Source organism: Danio rerio, chromosome 19, assembly GCF_052040795.2.
Source record: "Danio rerio strain M-AB ecotype USA chromosome 19, GRCz13ab, whole genome shotgun sequence".
NCBI lineage: Eukaryota > Metazoa > Chordata > Actinopteri > Cypriniformes > Danionidae > Danio > Danio rerio.
This window is the reverse complement of record NC_141039.2, coordinates 14,065,886-14,088,411: the sequence shown is the minus strand read 5'-3', so window position 1 is coordinate 14,088,411 and position 22,526 is coordinate 14,065,886. Positions and strand designations below refer to the sequence as shown.

Here is a 22,526-nt window from a genome sequence, read left to right as displayed (position 1 = left end):
TATATATATATATTTTATTTTTTATTTTTTTATTCCATGGTGGCAAAAAAACTTTATTGATATATTTTGATGAACTAAGATCTCCAAGACTGGAATAATATAAGGGTGAATGATTATTATTTTTGTGAACTAACCCTTTAATTTGAGAAAGCATGAACAGTTTTAATTGAGCAAAAATACTGCATTAAAAGAATGGGGTGTTTGATAGTAAAAAGAGTCCTGCAGGGGGTCTCGTCATTATTCGAGAGCCTAATAAGAGATCACAGGTCAATCTGAGAGATGATTATAGACAGCGGTGGAAAAGAAGGACTGGAAACTGAAAGTATTGTGTATTCAACTGACTTATTTTAGTTTTATTTTATATTATGTACATTTCAGACTTGGGTAAGGTGTTTATTATATCATTATATCAGTTATTAAATAGTTAAAAAGTTATATTAAAAAGATGAATCATTAAATGAATACTTTTTAACAGTTTAAAGCAAAAGAAAAACATTAAACAATCCCATGAGTAGGTTGTGCCAGCACAGATTTATTTTTGTATTGTATTGTTAAGTATTTTATTTTAGTGTATTAAACTTTTGATATTAAACACATTGAAAATATTGCACTCTAAAAATGTTAAAAAAGGCACAAAGTACTGTACTGATATTTTGATATTTTAGTTAATTAATCCATTTCTTTATTGATTAATTTGTCTGTTAACTCATAAATTCTTAATTCTTAAATAATAAAAATAATAATAATAATAATTATTATTATTATTATTATAGTTGTTTTTATTTCTTATGGTGGCACAAATATTTTTTCCTGTATCATCTTGTGTTATATTTATTTATTATGTTAGTATTTTTTCCATGAGGATTTCAGTACTTTAGTGGCTTGTATATTTGATGACTGACTGAATAGTCATGAAATCAGTTCATTACTTGTCCAGATTTTCAAAGGTTAAGGTATTTTTCATACATGTACATTTATCTAGAAACAATACAGACTGGTGCTAAATCATGTTAAAAAAATCTTTACTATTGTTCTACACACTGCAATCTGTCTAAATAGTAGGATAATTGTACTACAGACTTACTAAGCACGTGTTACTATAAGTGTCAATCCTGTTACACAACAACCTCACTTGACATTACAACAGAATTACTCAAGAGTGAGACCTCGTAAAAGGTCATATACCACAGAAATTATTATATCTGGCATAATGATAAAAGCAATAAAATTCCCAGACTGTAATATGTTGACATCTTATAATCTGGGAGCAGTGAAGGTGTGAAATGGAAACTCAGTGTTTGGACTGGCCAGATAAACACTGCACCTCTTAGAATAAGTAAAGAGATTACAACCTGTCATCGGCCAATCAGCAGGGGCCTTTCTAAATGCCTAACGCCCGTCCTAGTACACAACAGCTCAGATGCAGAGATCAATGTGAGCGCACCTCTCAAGCATCTCTCACACAATCATGATTACTGCAGTAGCTAAAGTACAGTATGTACAGTTTAGTGTATGCACTAGTGTGGTTATACTAATTTTAGGAATCAGTATAAGTAATGCCAGCTTAAAGTGTCCAAGAAATCAAAACTAACCAAATGATTTTGTTAGCTCACATTGCTAGTTTTGGGCAGAACAGAGATGGGAAGTAACGAAGTCCAAATACTTTGTTACTGTACTTTAGTAGATTTTTCTGGTATCATTACTTTACTCAGTTACTTATTTTTCGGACAAATTTTTACTTTTGCCTATTACATTTTTATGCAAATATCTGTACTTTCTACTCCTTTACATTTCATGTTTTTGATGTGTTTTCGGTGACACTTTACAATAAGGTTCATTAGTTAATGCATTTACTAACATGAACTAATCATGAACAACACATGTACAGCATTTATTAATCATAATTGAACATTTACTAATGCATTAATAACATCTAAGTCTGTGCTTGTTAACATTAGTTAATGCACCGTGAGTTAACATGAACTAACAATGAACTACTGTATTTTCATTAACTAACGTTCACTAACATGAATAATTACTGTAGTAAATGTATTGTTCGTTGTTTGTTCATGTTAGTAAATGCATTAATTAACATTAACTAATGAACCTTATTGTAAAGTGTGACAGTGTTTTCTTGTCATTGCGCAATATGAACGCAGTTTTGATGCAGTCGATCTATTTTTCCTCATTGCGCGTCTGCGTGCTGCACTGCGCGGCCTGTTCAAAGTTATCGCGCACCGTACGTGGGCTAGTTTATAAAAAGTGGGAGTCGGCGAATTTAACATGACTGATGCTGCCCTGTTTACAGGGTAGTACGACACCTTTTTTCTCGTTCAGATCACGGGTAAACAAGAGAGAAACATTTAAGGTCAAAAATATGCCGTTTAAATGCTTAAGGCTTATTTTGTTCGCTTCCGATCATACTGCACTGGCTTTCTCTGGTCTTTCAATCTAATGCTGCGTAAAATAGTGCTTTTTTTGTAAAGATTTGTACATTTAGTACTAAAACAAACAAAAAACTTTATGTATTGAAATTTTATATTCCTTTATTTCTAAGAAGTTTATATTACCTAATACAGAATTTATGCTGTTTTTCCGTTTTTTATAGATTTAAAAAAAAAAAAAATTTATTGACTATATACGATAATATATTTTGAACAGAATTCAGTGTAAAATGTAAGAGATTATATATAAACATAGACAGGTCTACAGAATTATTTTTAGAGTGCATCAACATGAATGGCAGCTGTTGTTTTTGATCTAACAGTTTCAAAACTACATGCCAAATGCTGTGAGTTTGTGTCAGGATGATGATGCATGGGCCGACTTTTTAAGCAATGTTGTGAGGCTATATTACAGGGTGTGATGCTGCTTGGCTACTTTCATAAAATTGGCTACAAACATTTTACATAAAAATTATAAATGTCAGTTAGTTTATATTAATGTATCAATAGCATGTGTCACTCACTATCTTTCAGCTTAGTTCTTGGTTTATCAGGGGTCGCCACAGCAGAATGAACCACCAATTATTCCAGCACATGCTTTACACAGCGGAAACTCTTCCAACTGCAACCCGGTACTGGGAAACACCCATACAGACTCACATTCACACACATACTTACACTACTGCCAATTTAGTTACCTATTATTCACCTATACCGCATGTCTTTGGGACTGTGGTTGAAACAGTGACTTTTTACTTTTTTACCTTTGTACATTTTTGAGACTGTACTCCTTTTACTTAGGTACAAAAGTGTAATCAGTTATTCTACTTTTACCAGAGTAATTTTAAAAATTAATATCTGTACTTCTGTTTAAGTAAAGGATGTGGGTACTTTTGCCTTCTCTGGGGGTGAACAATTAATCTTTGCATGTCTTTTAGAAAAAAATCTTTAATTAAAATCTGTAAATGGGCCTCTTGTTTGTTTTCAGTTAAATTGTCAGATTATATAAATGTATATCTTAGGAATTGGGTGTGGCTAACATATTTAACCATGCCCCTTCGACTGTCAGTTTTGACAACAAACAGAAATGGTAAACAGAAGTCTGTTAGATTGTAATAACTAACCTTTTCCCCATCTTTCTGAATAAAATGTCCACTTTACTTCATCCATTCAGCTTGTGGTAAAAAACAAGCCACACCCACTGCTTTCTCATTTAATTTTCCTTTTTCATAGGAACTGCGTCACAATACAAAAAAACCCCCCAAAAAAACAGTCGCAGCTTCCAGTTCATGGGGACTTTAAGGTATAATTGACCCCAAATTAAAATTTAATCACTATTTACTCACGCTGACATTATTCCAAACGGTTGTGAGTTTCTTCCCTCTGTTAAACACAAAATAAGGTAGATGAAAACCTGTAACCATTGACTTCCATTGTATGAAATTATTATGCAATTACTGTTACAGGTTTTCAGCTTTCTTTAAATTATATCATTTTGTGTTCAACAGAAGAAGAAAAGAAGTTAAACCAGTTTAGAAGAAGTGAAGGGTTAGTAAATGAGAGAACTTTCAGTTTTGGGTGAACTGTCCCTTTAAATGTCGTGGCTTTTAGTATCAATTTTTGCTACACTTAAGAAATAAGATAAAGAAAATAACTGAAAATAGTTCTAACAACTAGAAAAGTTGTTTTAGAATGTCAATAAAAGTTTTTTTAAGAACAAAAGTTGTTGAGCAGTGATAAATGTCCCAAAATCCAAAAAAAAAAAAAAAAAAACATCTGTTATTATTGTTTATATTTGTATTTTAAATAAATATTTTTGAACTGTCATAAAATAAAAATAACAAAAATAATAATAGTAAGCAAGCAGCAAGAAGGTCGCTGGTTCGAGTCCAAGCTGGACCAGTTGAAATTCTGTGTGGAGTTTGCTCTCCCCATGTTGGCGTGGGTTTCCTCCGGGTGCTCCGCTTTCCCCCACAGCCCAAAGACATGCACTACAGGTGAATTGAATAAAGTAAATTGGCTGTAGTTTGTGAATGTTAGAGTGTTTAGGTGTTTTTCTATAATTCTAAAAAATAATTCCAAAATTCTGCTCTCTTTTTTAAGGTTGAACATCAGAATTTGATATTTTCCCGAAGTTTATGTCTGACATATTCCATTGATTTTTTTTTTCTTAGAATTGTGGGGGTAACTGTCTTAAAAATGCAAATTTGTGACATGAGTGTATTGTTACACCCTCTTGTATCAATATATAGCACTTGACAGTTCAGTGAACTGAACGGGGCAAATTGCAAAACCTATAAATATTTGCTCAGCTAAAATTAGTTCAGAAATCAAGGGCTATAAACTTCAGCACACTCTTTAGTGCCAAGTTCTGCATGTTGCTCAAAGCATAATCCAATGATTTTTTGAGTGCTAGGGGAGGGGGGTGAGACACTGCATGCCAAACACACTGCTTGTTCATACATTTCCAATTTTTTATTTTTAGCATTTCATAAAGTTATTTTTTTTTCAGGTTTTTTAAGTTTAGTGTTCAGGGTTTTGCAGGTTTAACCAGGTTGAATTTAAGACTTTTAAAGACTTAATTTCAGATTATACAGGGCTAAATGCTCTTTTTTTCCTGAATATCCCAGTTGGAAAAAAAATAAATAAATAAAATAATGAAAATTTAATACATTTAATAACAAAAAAAACAATAATAATAAAAAATAGGTCATTTGAGGAAACCCCCTTTGTACATACCTTTAGTTTTAATATGTCAAAAAAGAAAGATATTTGCATATTCAGACAAATGAAAATGTCTGTTTGTCTGTCTGTCTGTGCAGTTTTAAAGGGAATACAGTATAACCTCTATGACTGTTCATTGCAACACACAATCATAGTTACAAAACACTGCGACAAGTCCATTCAAACTTCAATTCATTCAATTCAAACTCTAAATAAAAAACTGAAGGCACACATGAGGCATGTGCTTTTATACAGACAGGTTGTCATTTGGCAGATGTGTTTTTCCGAAGCAAACTATGGTGTGCTAATTGCAGAGAAATTCCTCTGGAGCATCTGAGGTTAAGTGTCTCAGGCAAGAGCACAGTGACAGGCATTTCCTAATTCACATCTTAAGTGGCCCAAGCTGACACCCAATCAGCAACATTTATATTACAAGAGCACAAAAAACATTGTAGTTACTACACTACATTCTCCTAGAATCCTTAGTGAACTAAAAAATAAGCAAATAAATCATCAGTTCAATCATAAAAAGGAGGGAATCAGCTCTATCATGTTTTGTGTTCATTTATTCATTTTCTTTTCAGCTTAGACCCTTTATTAATCAGAGGTCGCTACAGTGAAATGAACCACTAACTTATCCAGCATATGTTTTAAGCAGCAGATGCCCTTCCAGCTGCAACCCATTACTGGGAAACACCCATACATTCTCATTCACACACATACACTACAGATAATTTAGCTTAACATCTTTGGACTTGTGGGGGAAACCGGAACACCCGAAGAAAACCTATGCAAACGCAGGGAGAACATGCAAATTCCACACAGAAATGCTAACTGACCCAGCTGAGGTTTGAACCAGCAACCTTCTTGCTGTGATGCGAGAGCGCTACCCACTGCGTTGCTTATTCACAATTTATTATTATTGTATTGTTTTTCTTTTCCTTTAAATTTTTTTCCACAAAACCAGTGTTGTAGAATCTCTGGACTGTCTGGACCAGTAATTAAAATATAAGAAATTTAAAAAATATCAAGTTATTAAAATTTCGTAAAATTCGTAAAATAAAGAAATAGTTCAACCAAATAGTTTAAACGTATCTCTATTTAGTAAAAAAAAATATTGTAAAATGATCTTCATCATTTCTGATTTATCTGGTTGCAGGAATACTAGCTATTAAATAATACCTTTGTTATTAGATATTTATTAACTTTTTATTGACCTGTATACCTAAAAGCTCTAAATACCCTACAAGTTCTCCTTCAACACAGTTCTATTTTAAATGCATCTGATTAGCTGAAAAAAATCTGGTAAGTCAGAAAAGTTGTTTTAATAGTATTTAATAATATGTTTTACTCCAGTTGACTAATACAGTTTTCCTCAGTCGCTTTGGTACATTTTTCAGATCAGAATTGAAATTGGCAAAACAGTAAATGAATTTCTCAAAACAATGCATACAAACAGCAAAACACCCTGGATTACCTGCTAAACCCAATCTCTTGATCAAAATTCTTAGTCATCTCTCAAAACTAAATATCCGTGTCAGTGTGTCAGTCATTGTGTCATTTTGTATGCATAAGAGGGGAGGGCGTTCTGATGTAAATATGGCTATTTTTTATTTTATTTTTTTTCTGTTTTACTGTAATTTGTTGATCCATCATGATACAGAAAGGAAAAGTCAGCACTGTATAGCACAAAGAAAACAATTAAACACAAGCAGAAATGTGAACATAGGACAATCTCCAAATTCAAAGCATCCAAGATCCACCTGGGTGTAATTTACCAATTGTAGAAAGATTTAGGGGGAAAAGTCTAATGTAAATGTATAGAAAAATGCATCATGACAAAATATTATGCCATTTTGCATGTAATGACAAACTATTAAAGGTTGTGAGGGATGAGACTATTCAACAGAGACCAACATAACAAATTTGGATCAGCATGACAAACAATTGATATTGTAGAAAACATCAGAGAACTGCACGTAATCATTTGCATGGATGTGCAAAAGCATCTGCAACTTGTTCAAAGGAATGAGAAACTGCTTTCTTGATGTGCACAAGTGACGCAATGATCTGAAGATTGAACAAGCAGTTTGGGAATTTCAATACTGATCTGAAAAAAACTGTGATTGGCTCATAGCTAGGGAGCGAACGGGCGAAGCAGTGGCGCAGTAGGTAGTGCTGTCGCCTCACAGCAAGAAGGTCGCTGGGTCGTTGGTTCGAACCTTGGCTCAGTTGGCATTTCTTTGAGGAGTTTGCATGTTTTCCCTGCGTTTGCGTGGGTTTCCTCCGGGTGCTCCGGTTTCCCACACAGTCCAAAGACATGCTGCAGGTGAATTGGGTTGGCTAAATTGTCCGTTATGAGTGTATGAGGATGACAGGCCCAGACGACAGGACGGCCGTAATGTGTAAAAAAGTCGTTATCTTATGGACAAGTCTAAAATGGCTTGTTCCAAAGAGCCGACCCCGCAACTATACAGGACTAAGGCCAAAGAAGAAGAAGACTGTAGTAACTAAAAACATATCACATGCAGGAAATAAATAGTCATTATTTTTTTTACTTTAAAAAAAATTTATAAGGTTTCCAATGGGGATCCAATTAGACTTGTTTGGTAAAGAAAGTCTCTCATATTACAGATCTACTAAAAAATTACGACAAAACATTACTTGAACATGACAAACATGACAAAACATTACTTTGTGCTACATTATGCTTTAACCATATAGGCATTTGCATTTTATTCAATAATATTACTAAAATTAAAAGGAAAAGTCAATGTTTAGGGGTCAAAAACTAGAATGCGTGGAGAACTACAAATATTTAAGTACCATTATTGACCGTTTTTTAAACTTCGAGGCAAAATCATTTTGTGTTAAAAAAAAAACGTTTTCACACTGGCCCCAATATGCTTACTCTTTTCAACTGTGCTTTTATTGAGTCTATTCTATCCTTCGCTCCGGTAGCATGGTTTGGAAGTCTGTCGCTTAAAAACAGGAATAAACTGAGCCAGGTTATTAGGTGGTCTAGATGGTTGATTGGTGAATCACAGCTGAGTCAGAGTTCCCAGTCAGAGGTCAAGAGCACTCTGAAGCAGGTTTTCATTCAGGATGTCAATGTACATTAGTGCATTTATCTTTCCCACAATCCTGACTAGTCCTTCAGTTCCTGCTGCTGAAAAACATCCCCACAGCATGATGCTGCCACCACCATGTTCACTGTAGGGATGGTATTAGCCTGGTGATGAGCGGCACCTGTTTTTCTCTAAATGTAATGTAATTTTTATTTGTAATAAATTTGCAACAATTTAAAAAAAATCCTTTTTTTCACATTGTCATTATGGGCTATTGTGTGTAGAAATTTAAAGAAATAAATGAATTTACTGTATTTTGAAATAAGGCATAAAAAAATGTGGAAAAAGTGAAGCACTGCACTGTAAAAAATATCTATTAGCTGGGGTCCCGAAAAAAAAAGTAAAATAACGGCCGTTAAATTACAGAAATTTACTGTAAAATAACCAATACAAGCTTATTCTGAAAACGTAGCCCTGCAGACGTTTCTGAAGGCTGCGATTTACGTAGCCAGAGGTACATATGGCCGCACTTAGTTTTTTTCAAGTGAATGCTACGGGGCGGTGTGACGCCGCTGGGCTGCCGGCTCACCTCCTCCATGTGAAGGGCTTTCCTGCCACAACCCCTTGGTCTGGTTAGCTCGTCGTGTTACGTTGGCGGAGCGGAGGCCATGGAAAAAAATGAGAAGTCGGCAGCGTTCGACGATCGGATTCGAGTCCGGAGAAGAGAGGTTCCAGAAATCAGGTGAGACAAAAAACAGAATCCAAAAAATATAGCGAAAGAGTTCGTAACGGGGCGAGAATGCGGTGAAATGCGAAAACGCGGTCAAAATCGGATGAAGGCTTTTCTTTTTCTGCACGGCTTGCGTAAATCGTCGCTTGGGTTTAGGGAAGAAGGAGGAGGAGGGTGGCCGGGATGGCCGATTGGCCGTTATACCGCCCAGTCAATTGTTCAGTCATTCAGCCAGTCGGTCAGTCAGACAGACGGTCGCTCGACAGACAGAATACTTACCAGATGCACTTCAGGTAAATAGACTCAATAATGAGCTATAAAATCTGCAAATTTCATGTGAGCCCATTCATAGATTCTACAGATTAAATTAATGAATAACATTTATAAATGGTGTGCCTAGTTTCAAAAAGGCCATTGAATCAAATGCACTGACATCTGAATTCAGCAAATAATGAGTTTTTTTCCAACACTAGTGTTTTATCAGAATGAAACACTGTTTCCTTCAATATCTGAGGACAAGCCTACCAGACTCCTCTTAAAGGAGATTGTGTGTGAACGACTTAATACTGCCATTATCAAAGCAGAAATGCAGATACAAACTAAAACATGTTGCAGTGGGTCTGCATTTACTTGATTAATACTTAACCAGTACTGGACTGACTTTGCAAAAACTCCCTAATCTTCATAAGAAGCCTCATTTTTCAATAGATCATCACTCTTAGCACTTAATGCTCAGGAGTGAGGGCAGAAGATACGGACATATGCTAGAAAGCACAGCGTCACCTCAGATGACCGTTTGTGCTCTTTTAGCACACACTGCCAAAATACATTTCAACATCAGCTGCTGATATTTGGGATGTGCAAAATAAAAAATACATTCAAAACAGCTAAACAGAGCAGACTGAATCGAAAAGATTGCACGTTTCTAGAGAGGTTAGGAAAAGTTAAATCGTTTTAAACTTTTCCTATAGTACATACTGTAGTAGTTTACAATGTTTTTTTTTTTAATAGACTTTTTTTACAGACAATAAAAGACGTAATTCAACTTTAAAATTAGTGTTATTGAAATAGACTAAACTAAACTAGACTAAAACACTTTTGGTGCTTTACACCTTTTTATTGGTCATTTTTTGTTTTAATATAAGGTCCAAGATTTAGAATAAAAGTTACTTGTTAAATGTTTTCTCTATTTAAAAACCATACAGTAGTAAAAGTAGCTTCACTTACATCCTATTGTGTGTTTTCTTGCACAACTGGATGTTGGACTCATAAAAAATAATAGTTTGCATTGGCCAAAACTGATTAGCTGAAGTAACACTAATGTGACAATCAACAGATGATTCGGCTTGGTCTTAAAGCCTTTTTTCAGTAGCTATTTTCACAATTTATGATGGCATAGCAGTCAAAATAGGACAAATGAGCTCATGTATGGGACAAATGTCATTGAGGGGTGGATCTTTTGAACCACCCGACCCCCTTGGCTTCAGGCCTGCAGTTTCACATCCTCCTTCAGAAATGTATGCTTTTATAAAAATCAAAATATAGTTATAATAAACATTAATAGTTTTCAATGTTAAATAAGTTCAAGTGTTAAATAAAACAGCATTCATTTGAAAAAATGCTTTTAAAGCTTTTAAAGCTTTTTTTTATTTAGAAATGTCTTTACTTTCCCTTTTCTAATAAATATAATGGATCATTGTTGAATAAATGTATTGATTTTCTTAAAAATAAAGCGACTGGGTAACAATATACAAAGAACTAAGATGAGTTTCAAGCCATAATCCAGACATGTTGACATTGTGCAGAACATTTTGTGATCAACTATATGGCTTATCAGAAATGGTGAACTTTGATTAACCTAAACTGAAAAACACTGTCTAGACTGTAGGGCTTTAAAAACACACACTGAAAATAAAAGGCCTTGAAAAGTCGGGGTTTCAAAATCGTAAAATAATAAATAAATAAATTCAGTGATGTGTTCTTATAATTGCATTTTGTTTTTAGTGTGAGGAACATTTTAAATCAGTATCAAATCATTTTTCATTATAAAGAACATTTTGTGAAATGAAGAGGTTATGGATTTTAAAAGTTCTTAATTTGTAGATCACTTGCCTTCCGACATGAGAGAAAAGGTTTTGTCAACTAGATTATTATTATTATTATTGTCAGATATTCATAAAGAATGGTCTTGTTTTTTGTGTTCAATTGTTTGTTTGATTTCGATTTTTTTTTCTTTTAAAGACCCCCTATTATGGGTTTTTGAAAATGAACTTCCATGGAGTGTGTAACACAGCAATAAGTGAATGAGAACATCCAGCTGAGGTTTAAACCTGCAAGTGCGCCGTGTTTAAAACTATTGATTCTTTAACTAAATAGTCGACTAGATGAGTTGAATAAATGAATTATGTTGGGTTTTGATATAAATCATCTCTAAATATGTTCTACCAGTTCCGGTAAAACCAACGTGCCTTTCCCTTCAGACACTAACGGAGTAGAATTAACCGGTAACTGGGAATAAAGGTTTAAAGGTTCACGAAACCCTCGAGTACTTTTTTGAGATTTTAACAGATTTGTGTGTGTTGAGCATCAGTTAAGACAATATTAGCACCTGTTAGCTTTAATTTTGGAAAAAATGGATAATTTTGAGCTGTTGTCAGCTAATTTCAGCTTCTGGGTTTAAAATGATTTTTGGGGCGGGATCAAAATCTGAGACGTAGCGTAAAACTGCAAGTGCAAAGATGATGCGTCGAGTTATTATTATTATTCATAGCAGAGCTTTCTTATCCTGTGAGAAGAGCCTGCTTCTTAATTATTAACCACTGCACGTGTTTTCCAAAGGCAAAGCAGACCTGCCAGTGCCAAGCTGTGAGACACGTTGATGACAGGGTGAGACCGTCATTTGACCAATCAGTGCATATTAGTTTTGCACTAAGGAGGGGTTTGGAAACAAATGAATCCCTGAATGAATCATATGGTAGTCTTGGGATAATTGTGTAAAAATAAATGCATATTTTAAGACAATGAAAGTGTTTTTTTTTTTTTTTTTACCTTGCATGCAGCCTGGTGTCGAAGACCCCCAAAACTAAAATATGACCTCTTATATTGCAAAATATTGGCTCTTTAAATGATATTCAAATGATCTTCATTATAAAATTGTATGGTTAGAGATAAAAGATAATATTTATGATGTATAAGGTTCCATATACTGTATAAAATAATACTTTAAATTGTTCTTTGGTGTCTACATAATATGTATGTGGCTTTGGTAAGTTCAAAAAATCTCCAGAAATGGTTTTAAATGCTTATTTATTACTCCATAAAATACCCCAAAGAATCAGAAGTTTCTTATTGACCCTATTTGAAACGGTCATGAATAATAATGAGCTCACAGAGACTGCTCACTCTCTCTCTCTCTCTCTCTCTCTGTCTTTTTTTTACTTAAGTGGTGAAGAGGCTTATATTAGATAGGATGTAGCTATTTAATAAAAATCACCAGAGTAACCTGTTTTGCTCCTAGGTTGTATGGTGGATAAAATAAAAAAGTGTATTTTGTTTTATTTTGGAGCTATATGTAAATGTAAACACACACTAGAAAAGTATTATTATTATTATTGTTATTATTATTAGGCGTAACTTTGGTGCAGTGGGTAGCACGATCGCCTCAAAGCAAGAAGGTCGCTGGTTCGAGCCTTGGCTGGGTCAGCTGGTGTTTCTGTGCGGAGTTTGCATGTTCTCCCCGTGTTTGCATTTCCTCTGGGTGCTCTGGTTTCACCCACAAGTCAAAAGACATTTGGTGCAGGTGCATTGGGTAAGCGAAATTGTCCGTAGTAAATGAGTGTGTATGGATGTTTCCCAAAGATAGGTTGCAGCTGGAAGGGTTTCCGCTGCATATAACCTCTTTTTTATAAGTTGGCGGTTCATTCTGCTATGGCGACCCCAGATTAACAAAGGGACTAAGCCGAAAAGAAAATAAATGAACAATTATTATTATTATTCATTCATTCATTCATTTTATTTTCGGCTTAGTCCCTTTATTAATCTGGGTTCGCCACAGTTGAATGACCCACCAACTTATCCAGCATATGTTCTACACAACGGATGCTCTTCTAGCCGCAACTCATACACAATCATTTGCACACATACATACATTATGGACAATTTGGGTTACCCAATTCACCTATACCATATGTTCTTGGACTTGTGGGAGAAACATTAGTAGTAGTAGTAGTACTATAATTATTACATTTACTTGTCGTTTTTTTTATAGGGGAGGTTTTCCGCACCTCCCCATTTTTTTATTCATTCTTCGTTTATTTGTAATTATTGCTTGCGGTCCTTTGGTATAAAACCCAATTAACTGATTCTATTTCTGAAGGCACATTGTGCATTTATCCTGCTAGTTTTGAATAAACTTTCAAAAAAAAAAAATTCTTCACTGCACCACTGATGCAAACATTAAACCCAATAAAATCAAAACATTTTAAGTAAAGTAAACATGTGCAGTCCAGCATGTTACACTAATAGCTTGAAGCAAAAAATATATGTAAATTAATAAACTGTAAAAAACCTGATGATAATAAAAGACAAATGGTTTGTTACCATTAGTTCCTAAGAGTCTTAGTATTCTGTTGACAATCATGCACATGGCAGACGTGTGCCACCGTCTGCTACTGGCCTACAAACAGACCTGAGCTACACTGGCACTGAACGAAGAGTTCACTGGGTTCATTACAGCCTTGGAAGCTGGAGCCAACTGGGCCACTCCAGTAAATATTATTTCTTCTCTCTCTCTCTCTCTCTAAACAGAGAGATGACTGCATATACGAGCTGATATTAATGGAAAGAAGCAGAGTCAGAGAGCCAGGCTGCTAGATAAACAGATGCTTAATAATGGGAGACTTGAAATAAATGTTTTAAATTTCCAGTGCTTCAGAGCCTTGAGCAGTTTATTTATAGCTGAAGTTCACATTGTCTTATGTGCAGTGTTGAGAAATAGATACAGATATAGCATAACTACATTTTTCAGCAGTTTTTCTACAGTAGCTTTCCCAGTAGATACAGTTGAAGTCAGAATTATAAACCCCCCTGAATCATTAGTCCCCGTTAATTTTTTCCCCAATAACGTTTAACGTTGAGATTTTTTCAACACATTTCTAATCATAATATTTGAATAACTCATTTCTAATAACTGATATATTTTATCTTTGCCGTGATGAAGTACATAATATTTGACTAGGTATTTTTTCAAGACACTTCTATACAGCTTAAAGTGTCATTTAAATGCTTCACTAGATTTATTAGGGGTAACTAGGCAGGTTAGGGTAATTACGTAAGTTATTGTATAATGATGGTTTGTTTTGTAGACTATCAAAAAATAGCTTAAAAGGGGCTAATAATTTTGACCTTAAAATTTTTTTTATTAAAAACTTTTTAATATGCTATTATCCTAGCCGAAAACAAACTTTCTCCAGAAAAAAATTAATAAATAATAATATTTTTATCAGACATATTATGAAAGTTTCCTTGCTCTGTTAAACATAATTTGGGAAATATTTAAAAAAGAAAAAAAAAATCAACGGGGGTTTAAAAATGTGTAACTACATTTTTACTTTTTTTAAACTTTTTGCAAGATTACATACACTGTAAACCCTAATGTTGTCTTTACTTACACAATTAAGTAAAGTTGACTGAACATAACTTAAAATTAAGCATTTTTGTCCTATCACTTAAACTATGAGTTAATTTAACTTATACCATGAAAATGCATAAACTTAAGATTTCAAGTGTGTTGAGCTCAAAATCATGATTAATCCTTTGAAAAAGTAGGTTTTTTTCACAAATGTAGTCTTGACTGCAAAATTCTAATATGTGCAACCTTTTAAGTGCAAAGTCTTTTTTTTAATCGGACAACAATGGCTTCAGGTATAATTATTCATCATAATGTGAATAAATGGCTAATTATTTTTTGTTAAAAATTTATTTCATAGTATAATATATATATATATATATATATATATATATATATATATATATATATATATATATATATATATATATATATATATATATATATATATTTAAACTTGTTGCCTCAATAGTAAAACTTAACTCACTACTAAGTTGGGTGCACTGAACAATTTAAGTATAGTCTACAAAACCGGCAAGTTAAATAAACTTAAATAAGCAGGTTTTGGGAGACTCTATTACTCTATTAATTGATTTAGTTTAGTCAACTTATTAGGGTTTTCAGTGTACTAAAATCATATATTATATTCGTATGTTATACATATCATGCTTTTTTGCTTATTTATTAATATATTACTGTGAACTAACAATGATTGAAATTGAATTAGTATTCCAAAAATTGCTAAGTAACAAATGCTTTAAGGGATTGATTCAATACAATTTCTTACAATTTAGAGAATATACTACTCTATGTTTACATACATAAGTTATTTACTAGTTCCCCCAGGAGTCTGTGAGTTTCATGAGATCAAAAAAAAGAAGAATCATGTGTGAGATGTGCATGTATTTTCACAGCAGTCTGTTTGAAATATCTGAATACAGTGTAAAAATTAAAATTATTCTTTCATATCATAACTGTATTGTTTTTAATATCAAATATTTAACTTACAACAATCCTCATTAGTGCTTATTCCCTTATTTATTTGTAAATGCATGTTTTACCAAATTATTTACTAAATTGTCCAGTTCTGTAGCTAACTATTTTTTTTCAATCGGTAGTTTGAGAGTAGCATATTTAACTGATGAGTAGCTTGTAGCGTAGCAAACTACCAATTCAGATTAGCTTCCCCAACACTGATTGGTTAAGTCCATTGTGTTGCAGTGGTTGAGCAATATATAAATATCAGATGACTTGTAAAACAGGTTTGGAACTGCTCATGATCATATGACTTTCATACAGATGCTCAGATTTAATTTTTTTATTCACACACATCATTTTCTTGGCTTATTCCATAATTTTTCAGAGGTCATCACAGTGGAATGAACCATCAACTACTATGGCAACAGCAGATGCCCTTCCAGCCAAACACCCCACACTCTCCCATTCACACATTAAAGCCCATTTAGTTTGATCCAATTCACCTATATTGCATATTACAGGGAGCCCACACAGAAACAGGCAGAACATACATACTCCACACAAAAAGGCCTCCGGGTTCAGCTAATGTTTGAACCAGCAACCGTCTTGTTGTGAGCGACCATGCTGCCCTTTTCTATTAATTGAAGCACATTTTGCTCTTTTGGATCATTCTTAAGTCTTGCTGGAAAACATAATAATCAGGGTTGAAAGTGCTGCTATATTTAAAACAAGAGGCCAACTCTCCATTCTGTGCACATTTTTTTTTATTAGAATTTTGTATAAAAAATAAATAAATGAACAGCAGCAAATGTTTGATCCTTACTACCCTGCATGAATTATAAGAACCTTGCGCTTCAGTGGACCTTTTAGAATAAACAATATTCTCATTTAATATATTGCTTCATGTTTTTAAAGCCAGAAACAGTGCTTAATTTAAGTCTTAATTATCGTGCTGTATTTCACATCCATAAATTATAAGTAAAGCTTAATTCAGGATGAAATTTTATATTTATTATTAAAATTATATATACATACATCAGTTCTGTCTGGTTCTTGAATCTGATTGGCTGATAGCAGTGCGATATTTTGCCAGTAACATTACACAAAGGCCTCTTCACCCTTTACCTCTGTGTATTACTCTGCTCACATACAGCAAGCAACAAGCAGGCTACAGTTTGACAAATATTACTGTTGTTAGACAACAAAATGTACTTTTGAGGCTTTTTAGTCGAGAATGTAGTTGTTTAAATTCCAACTATGCAGTTTATTTGTAAAAATGGTGCCTATTTTAAAATATTTACAATTTCTGAGACCTCGTTGGTGGTTAAAGACGGTTGACCTTGTCTATCCACAAGATGGTGCCAGAACAGCATAATAAGCCCTTGCTCAGTGTGTTTTCTTGAGCGCGAATAAAAAGCTGAAAAACGGAAGCCCCGTGATTTTTAAAGTGGAGCGGATAGAGTCAATAAGAAGCTGGATTCAGCCTTGTCCCTCCTTATCGCAAACACAACAGCAGTCTGGTGAGAAATCTCTGTTGACGGATTAGCCTTATAATCTTAAAATGTGAGCAAAATGTGCTGTTTTGTCATCACCTTAAGGGAGTCACACACCAGAAGCCCCGCTTCTCATTACGCTATAGAGAATCATTCAAATACAAGCTCTAAAGTGACGTTGGTGAATTAGTAACGGCTTCTGCTGTTCTGACGTCAGCTGCAGATGTGAATGAATGGCGGAACAAAGTAGTTCCTAATACAAAAGGGTTTGAGACTCTCTGTGTTTGATTTTCTTTTTTATGTACAAGATTGTGCCATTGAGCTGCATGTTGTATAATCGCAATGTCACACTCGTAGCAGTGTGCTATGGCTGTATATCAGCACTGGTAGTGCGCTAAGGGACTATATATATATATTCATTCATTCATTTTCTTGTCGGCTTAGTCCCTTTATTAATCTGGGGTCGCCACAGCGGAATGAACCGCCAACTTATCCAGCAAGATTTTACGCAGCGGATGCCCTTCCAGCTGCAACCCATCTCTGGGAAATATATATATATATATATATATATATATATATATATATATATATATATATTTTTTTTTTTTTTTTTTTTTTTTTTTTAAGCACTGATAATCATCTTGAAAATAAATCATATTTAATTAGTAACAGTATTAATAACATTAATATATTCTGCACAACTACTTTGTCTATATTTAAACCTAAGCATCATTTTTGAGCATGATTACTCTGAAAGATCAGATTCTACTACATGTTATAAAAAAAATCTTTACAATAAGACATAAACAAGGACAACAGCAATTCTGTTCCAGATGCAGATTTACAAGTGTTGCATGTCACACTGCAGGACACCGCTGTCACTGCTTGATCAACCACCTCTCTATAACTACAAGAAAAACAGGTGCACCCTTGCAATTACTACAGCACGTCAAGCAAACACCAGCACACAGAGAAAGGCTGATCTTTCTGTCAGCAAACACCGCGCTCATACGTGCAACGACTCTGGAGAAAACACACACGCACGCATCCGCACACACGCATCCGCACCGCGAGCACGAGTGGACAGCGCCGTGGTGCTGAAAACACCGCGCGGAGCTCCAACTGCAACCGCAGTCGCGCAAATACAACTGTCGCGTTAATGTTTAACGTCTGACCTATTCGACTGCACGCATTAAAACGTGTAGTAATCTCTGGTAAACGGCAGCTGATGGGATTTTTAGCGAAGATGGCGCCCACAGCAAACCCAGCCCACCACAGCCGCACGGAATGACCATAACTGAGACAAAATACTACAAGCACGAGCCACGGAAACCTCCGAGGCGCGTGACATTGACCTCTCAAGGCGAACCCGGCTGTTTTGTTCGGGCTCGCCTCAACAATAGCCTAATATTGACAGTCTACGTAAGCAGACGTATTAGATTTCAGGAGACAGTCATGCTTGAAAATGACAGGGAGCGTTTTTAAAGAGACAAATGCAGCCATCATCCACGAACCCGAGACTGCAGCACTGCTAGCCCGCATAGAGCCCTCCAGCCTGCTCGCCCCCCGTTTACCCGCAGATATCGTTCATTCAGGAGTCACACTTGTGTTGATCGAGGTCAAAAACAACCTGAAAACCTAATCGTATTATGAATTTGTAATGCAGTTACTGCATTGTATTTCAATTGTGCTGTAATTTGGTGACATAATCATGTATTTATGTAATGTAATGTATAAATAATGTATATATACAAGTATTTAAATGCCAGATTTTGTTGTCAACAATCCAATTCAAACATTAATATTCAAAATTATAGTAGCCTAACAAAAATGGACAATGAATGGATGATTACATCTTAGTTCAACTCAACCTATATGATCTAATTTGAAGCCTTATTTGAGTCTTGTAAACATTGTTAATCTCTCTGTGTTGCTAGCATAGCTGAAATATTGAATTTGCTTTGTGTTACAATCATGCCAGTGGCTGTGCATATGTGTATTTGTGTGTTTCATTTGCCATTTATTTGCTTCATTTCATTAGGCCTGTACACAAACAACACATGTGTGACTGCTTTTCACTTCTTACTTTTTCAGATGAAGTCCATGATTATTTCTTTTAATTTTTACTGCAGCAAAAAATATCCCATTCTGGTGAAGTACCAATCTCTAAACTCTTCCTTTTTTATCTTTGGTTAGTCAACAATGACCAAACCACACCACAGAGTTAAGGGTTGCTGAGCAATCTCCATCAGCAGGCTTACTTCAGTGTGGACTGCTCCTTCTCCTCCTCTTTCTTCTGTCTGTCCATGACCGAAAGGATGATCTTCCTCTCCTCCTCAGTGAGGTGGCTCAGGTCTGGCATGTCCGGCGGATCAGGAGCCACAGGGGACGTGGCCGGGGCCGGGGCACCCCGAGCTGACATTTTCAGGTCTATGTGCTGCTGAAAGAGCAATGAATGAACATTAAATGCATCTGCAGAGAGACATGTGCTACTGTTTGTGTTTATCGGACACATAACTGTAGGTTAGCATCTAAATGGCGTGATTCTGAAGAAATGTTGCACTACAGTAACACACAAGCTCATCTGTGAGACCAAGCTGCTGTATGTTCAAGGTAGACATTTAGCACACTATTAACGATAATCGATATAACCCCGTGACAGCATGGGAAAACGAGTGTACACAATGTAGCTTGTCACGCCGGCTCATAAAAACAAGCATCTTCTGAGAATTAGGTGTAAAACCCTTGGGGCTTCTCGCGTTACATGCCTGTTTCCGGGCATCCCTCGCATGCCTGTCGAATGTGTGGAGAGAAAACGAGTGCTTGCCTTTTATTTCGCAATCATGGTGAATGCAGTCTAACCCATGGCTGCTGCCGCTTATGGAGAGCTCTCGCGCATCGTCCAATGGCAGGGCGCGCGGTGCCTTATTGCGGTTCTCGGCGTCCTCGCTTCCGCCACCGTCCTCCTGATTCCCTCCTGGTCGCTGCTGTTAACTCCAAGAGATTTCTTGAATGCACAAAAATGGATGCGGTAGGGGAAACGGTCCGATAGGAGAGCGAGGCGGAGCGACGGTCTTACGTAGGACAAAGATCAGATGGTCCAGTCGCACGGGCGGGGGCAGCGGAAGTGCGCGCGCCCGGACACATTCATTGACAGGAGGCGTGAGAGGAGCTGTGATGTACTGTAGACTATAGAGATGATAAGTCATCATCACTTGTTACAGTTTTATGTCGCAGAAAGCAATTGGTTAAATGATCCACGTGTTCCTGGATGACAATTGCGAAACGCTATTAGACAAACCCAAAATGAATAACTTTAATAATTACCATCCAAATGGCAGATGATTATGAATAGGGTGTAAATAAACCATATGTAAATATATTTTGACTTTCTTCAAAACTGTAATCTGTTCAATCTCAAAAGCTAGGAGTTCTATCTATCTATCTATCTATCTATCTATCTATCTATCTATCTATCTATCTATCTATCTATCTATCTATCTATCTATCTATCTATCTATCTATCTATCTATCTATCTCACTATATATATATATATATATATATATATATATATATATATATATATATATATATATATATATATATATATATATATATATATATATATACATATATATCTTTCATCCATCCATCTATCTATAATCTATATATGTATCTATCTACACTGTAAACCTCAAAAAGTTAAGGTAACCCAAACCATTATCTATCTGGCTGTCTATCTTTTTAAGAGCTTTTAAATCAAGTTCATTAAAAAAAGAGAAAGAAATCCAAATTCATAGATACATTATACGTATAAAAATTTACATTTTCTAGAAGCAGGGCAAATGTTTTCAACACTGATAATGATAAATATATTTGAACATTGAATATCGGAATGATTTCTGGCAGATCATGTGACATCACAAAAATTAACTAAATTATTTTGACAGAACACAATTTAACATTGTTTAAACCAATGTTTATATTATATTTTACACACACACACACATACTCAAATGCAGACTTGAACAAAAACAAAAGTAATGTAAAACTGCATTACAATAATGTATATTTTACTTTATTAACTCACTGTACAAAGAAAACAAAAGATTATTGCAATTATTATACAATGGGGCAATTATGATTTGACATGGTCAAATCAAATCATAATTTCTTTGCAATTTGTAATAACAGAGATTTGTGTCTATAAGCAAAAGAATTAAAACATTATTACATAAAAAATAAAATTATTAGCTTTTTATGCAGACTGTCTCATTTTAAGCTATTTAGGTTTAAATGTGCACCATGTTAGTAATAAGTGTAACATAAGAATTTTTAAAAAATACTTAAATCACCTGTGTCTCTCCCTGTCAAAATTATTGCAATAAAATAGCCTATCAAAATATGATTTTTTTTTTGTGATCTGATACATTATACTGTAAAACTCTTATTTGTCTTTAAATTCCAATAATTTAAATGATTGACTCACTTTGAACATTATCTTTTTGCACACTGTGATTCTTTTTATTTGGTCACTTTTTAGCTAATTTTCCTCCTTTAATTTGGTCCTTTATTTCATCCCTTTATTGAATTATATATTCATTCATTCAATAACGCATTACAATTTGAATCAATTTCAAATTATAATACAATTTATCTACTAAAATTATAAGAATCAAAGGATATTACTTAATGCACAAGCTATTAACCTAAAAGGACATCAATAGCAACTGTTGTACTTTTCATACCTAAAATACCACAGCAAATATACTCATTGTTGGTTAATTAGACAAATTCATCAACTACTGTTAAATAAAAAAGAAAAAAAAACTTTAAGAAGCATTACTTTATTTTAAATTTAAAATAATAAGAAATTACGATTTATACTGGTGTGCAAAACTAAATTAAAATGTTTACTCACAATTGTTCACAATTGCACTATGATAAAAAACTAAATTATCTAAAATGTGTCCAAATTTCTGTACAGTGTATATAAGAATTTAAGTATGCAATAATTTATTCATTTCTGCAAAATGGACACTATGTTGACACCTATAACCACATTACTCTTAACTGTAAAGCAGTAAAATAATATTGTTTGTTTTCTGTAAAACTGTTTAAAATTGTATGTAGCCTATGATGAATAGCTAGATGCAAAGCTTGAATCAACTGAAATAAATTAGGCTTAATACTATAGGCTTATAAAGTAGGCTAGCCATAGCCTGCTGCCATCTTTAGTTGTAGGCTATATAAACCAATGATATAAACCAATTTACTGTAACTATCCCATATAAATAGAATGTTCTGGTAAATAAAGACTATACTCCGTCTCAAAAAACTGCATACATACACAGATTTCCAAAGCCTGTGGAGAAGTCTGATCTCTGAATGACGTCACAATATATGTTGAGGAGATTCGCTACGTTTCCCCGCCCACTAACATGCGTCATCACGCTTTGTTA

The 22,526-nt window shown here is 34.5% G+C and overlaps 1 protein-coding gene and 1 long non-coding RNA gene across 55 annotated transcripts in view; one reads left to right on the top strand and one right to left on the bottom strand.

Annotated features, from left to right (window-relative positions):
• rims2b (regulating synaptic membrane exocytosis 2b) overlaps window positions 1-20,077 on the bottom strand; it is a 254,049-nt gene extending 233,972 nt beyond the window's left edge. For 51 of the 54 annotated variants that reach the window (XM_087294695.1, XM_087294696.1, XM_087294700.1 and 48 more), the window contains exons 1-2: window positions 19,891-20,077; window positions 19,325-19,500 (exon numbers count right to left, since the gene is read on the bottom strand). In XM_087294695.1, coding sequence (XP_087150821.1) covers window positions 19,325-19,485 — 161 coding nt within the window. In that variant the 5' untranslated portion in view covers window positions 19,486-19,500; window positions 19,891-20,077. Of the gene's footprint in view, window positions 1-19,324; window positions 19,504-19,890 lie in introns of all 54 variants that reach the window. The other 3 variants (XM_087294683.1, XM_087294651.1, NM_001443208.1) reach the window with 1 other exon arrangement.
• The window catches only part of LOC141379031 (uncharacterized), a 58,977-nt gene extending 38,539 nt beyond the window's left edge, over window positions 1-20,438 (top strand). Inside the window, exon 3 of the long non-coding RNA XR_015516610.1 lies at window positions 19,260-20,438. This is a non-coding gene — a long non-coding RNA (uncharacterized LOC141379031). The remainder of the gene's footprint in view (window positions 1-19,259) is intronic.
• The last annotated feature ends 2,088 nt before the right edge of the window (window positions 20,439-22,526 follow it).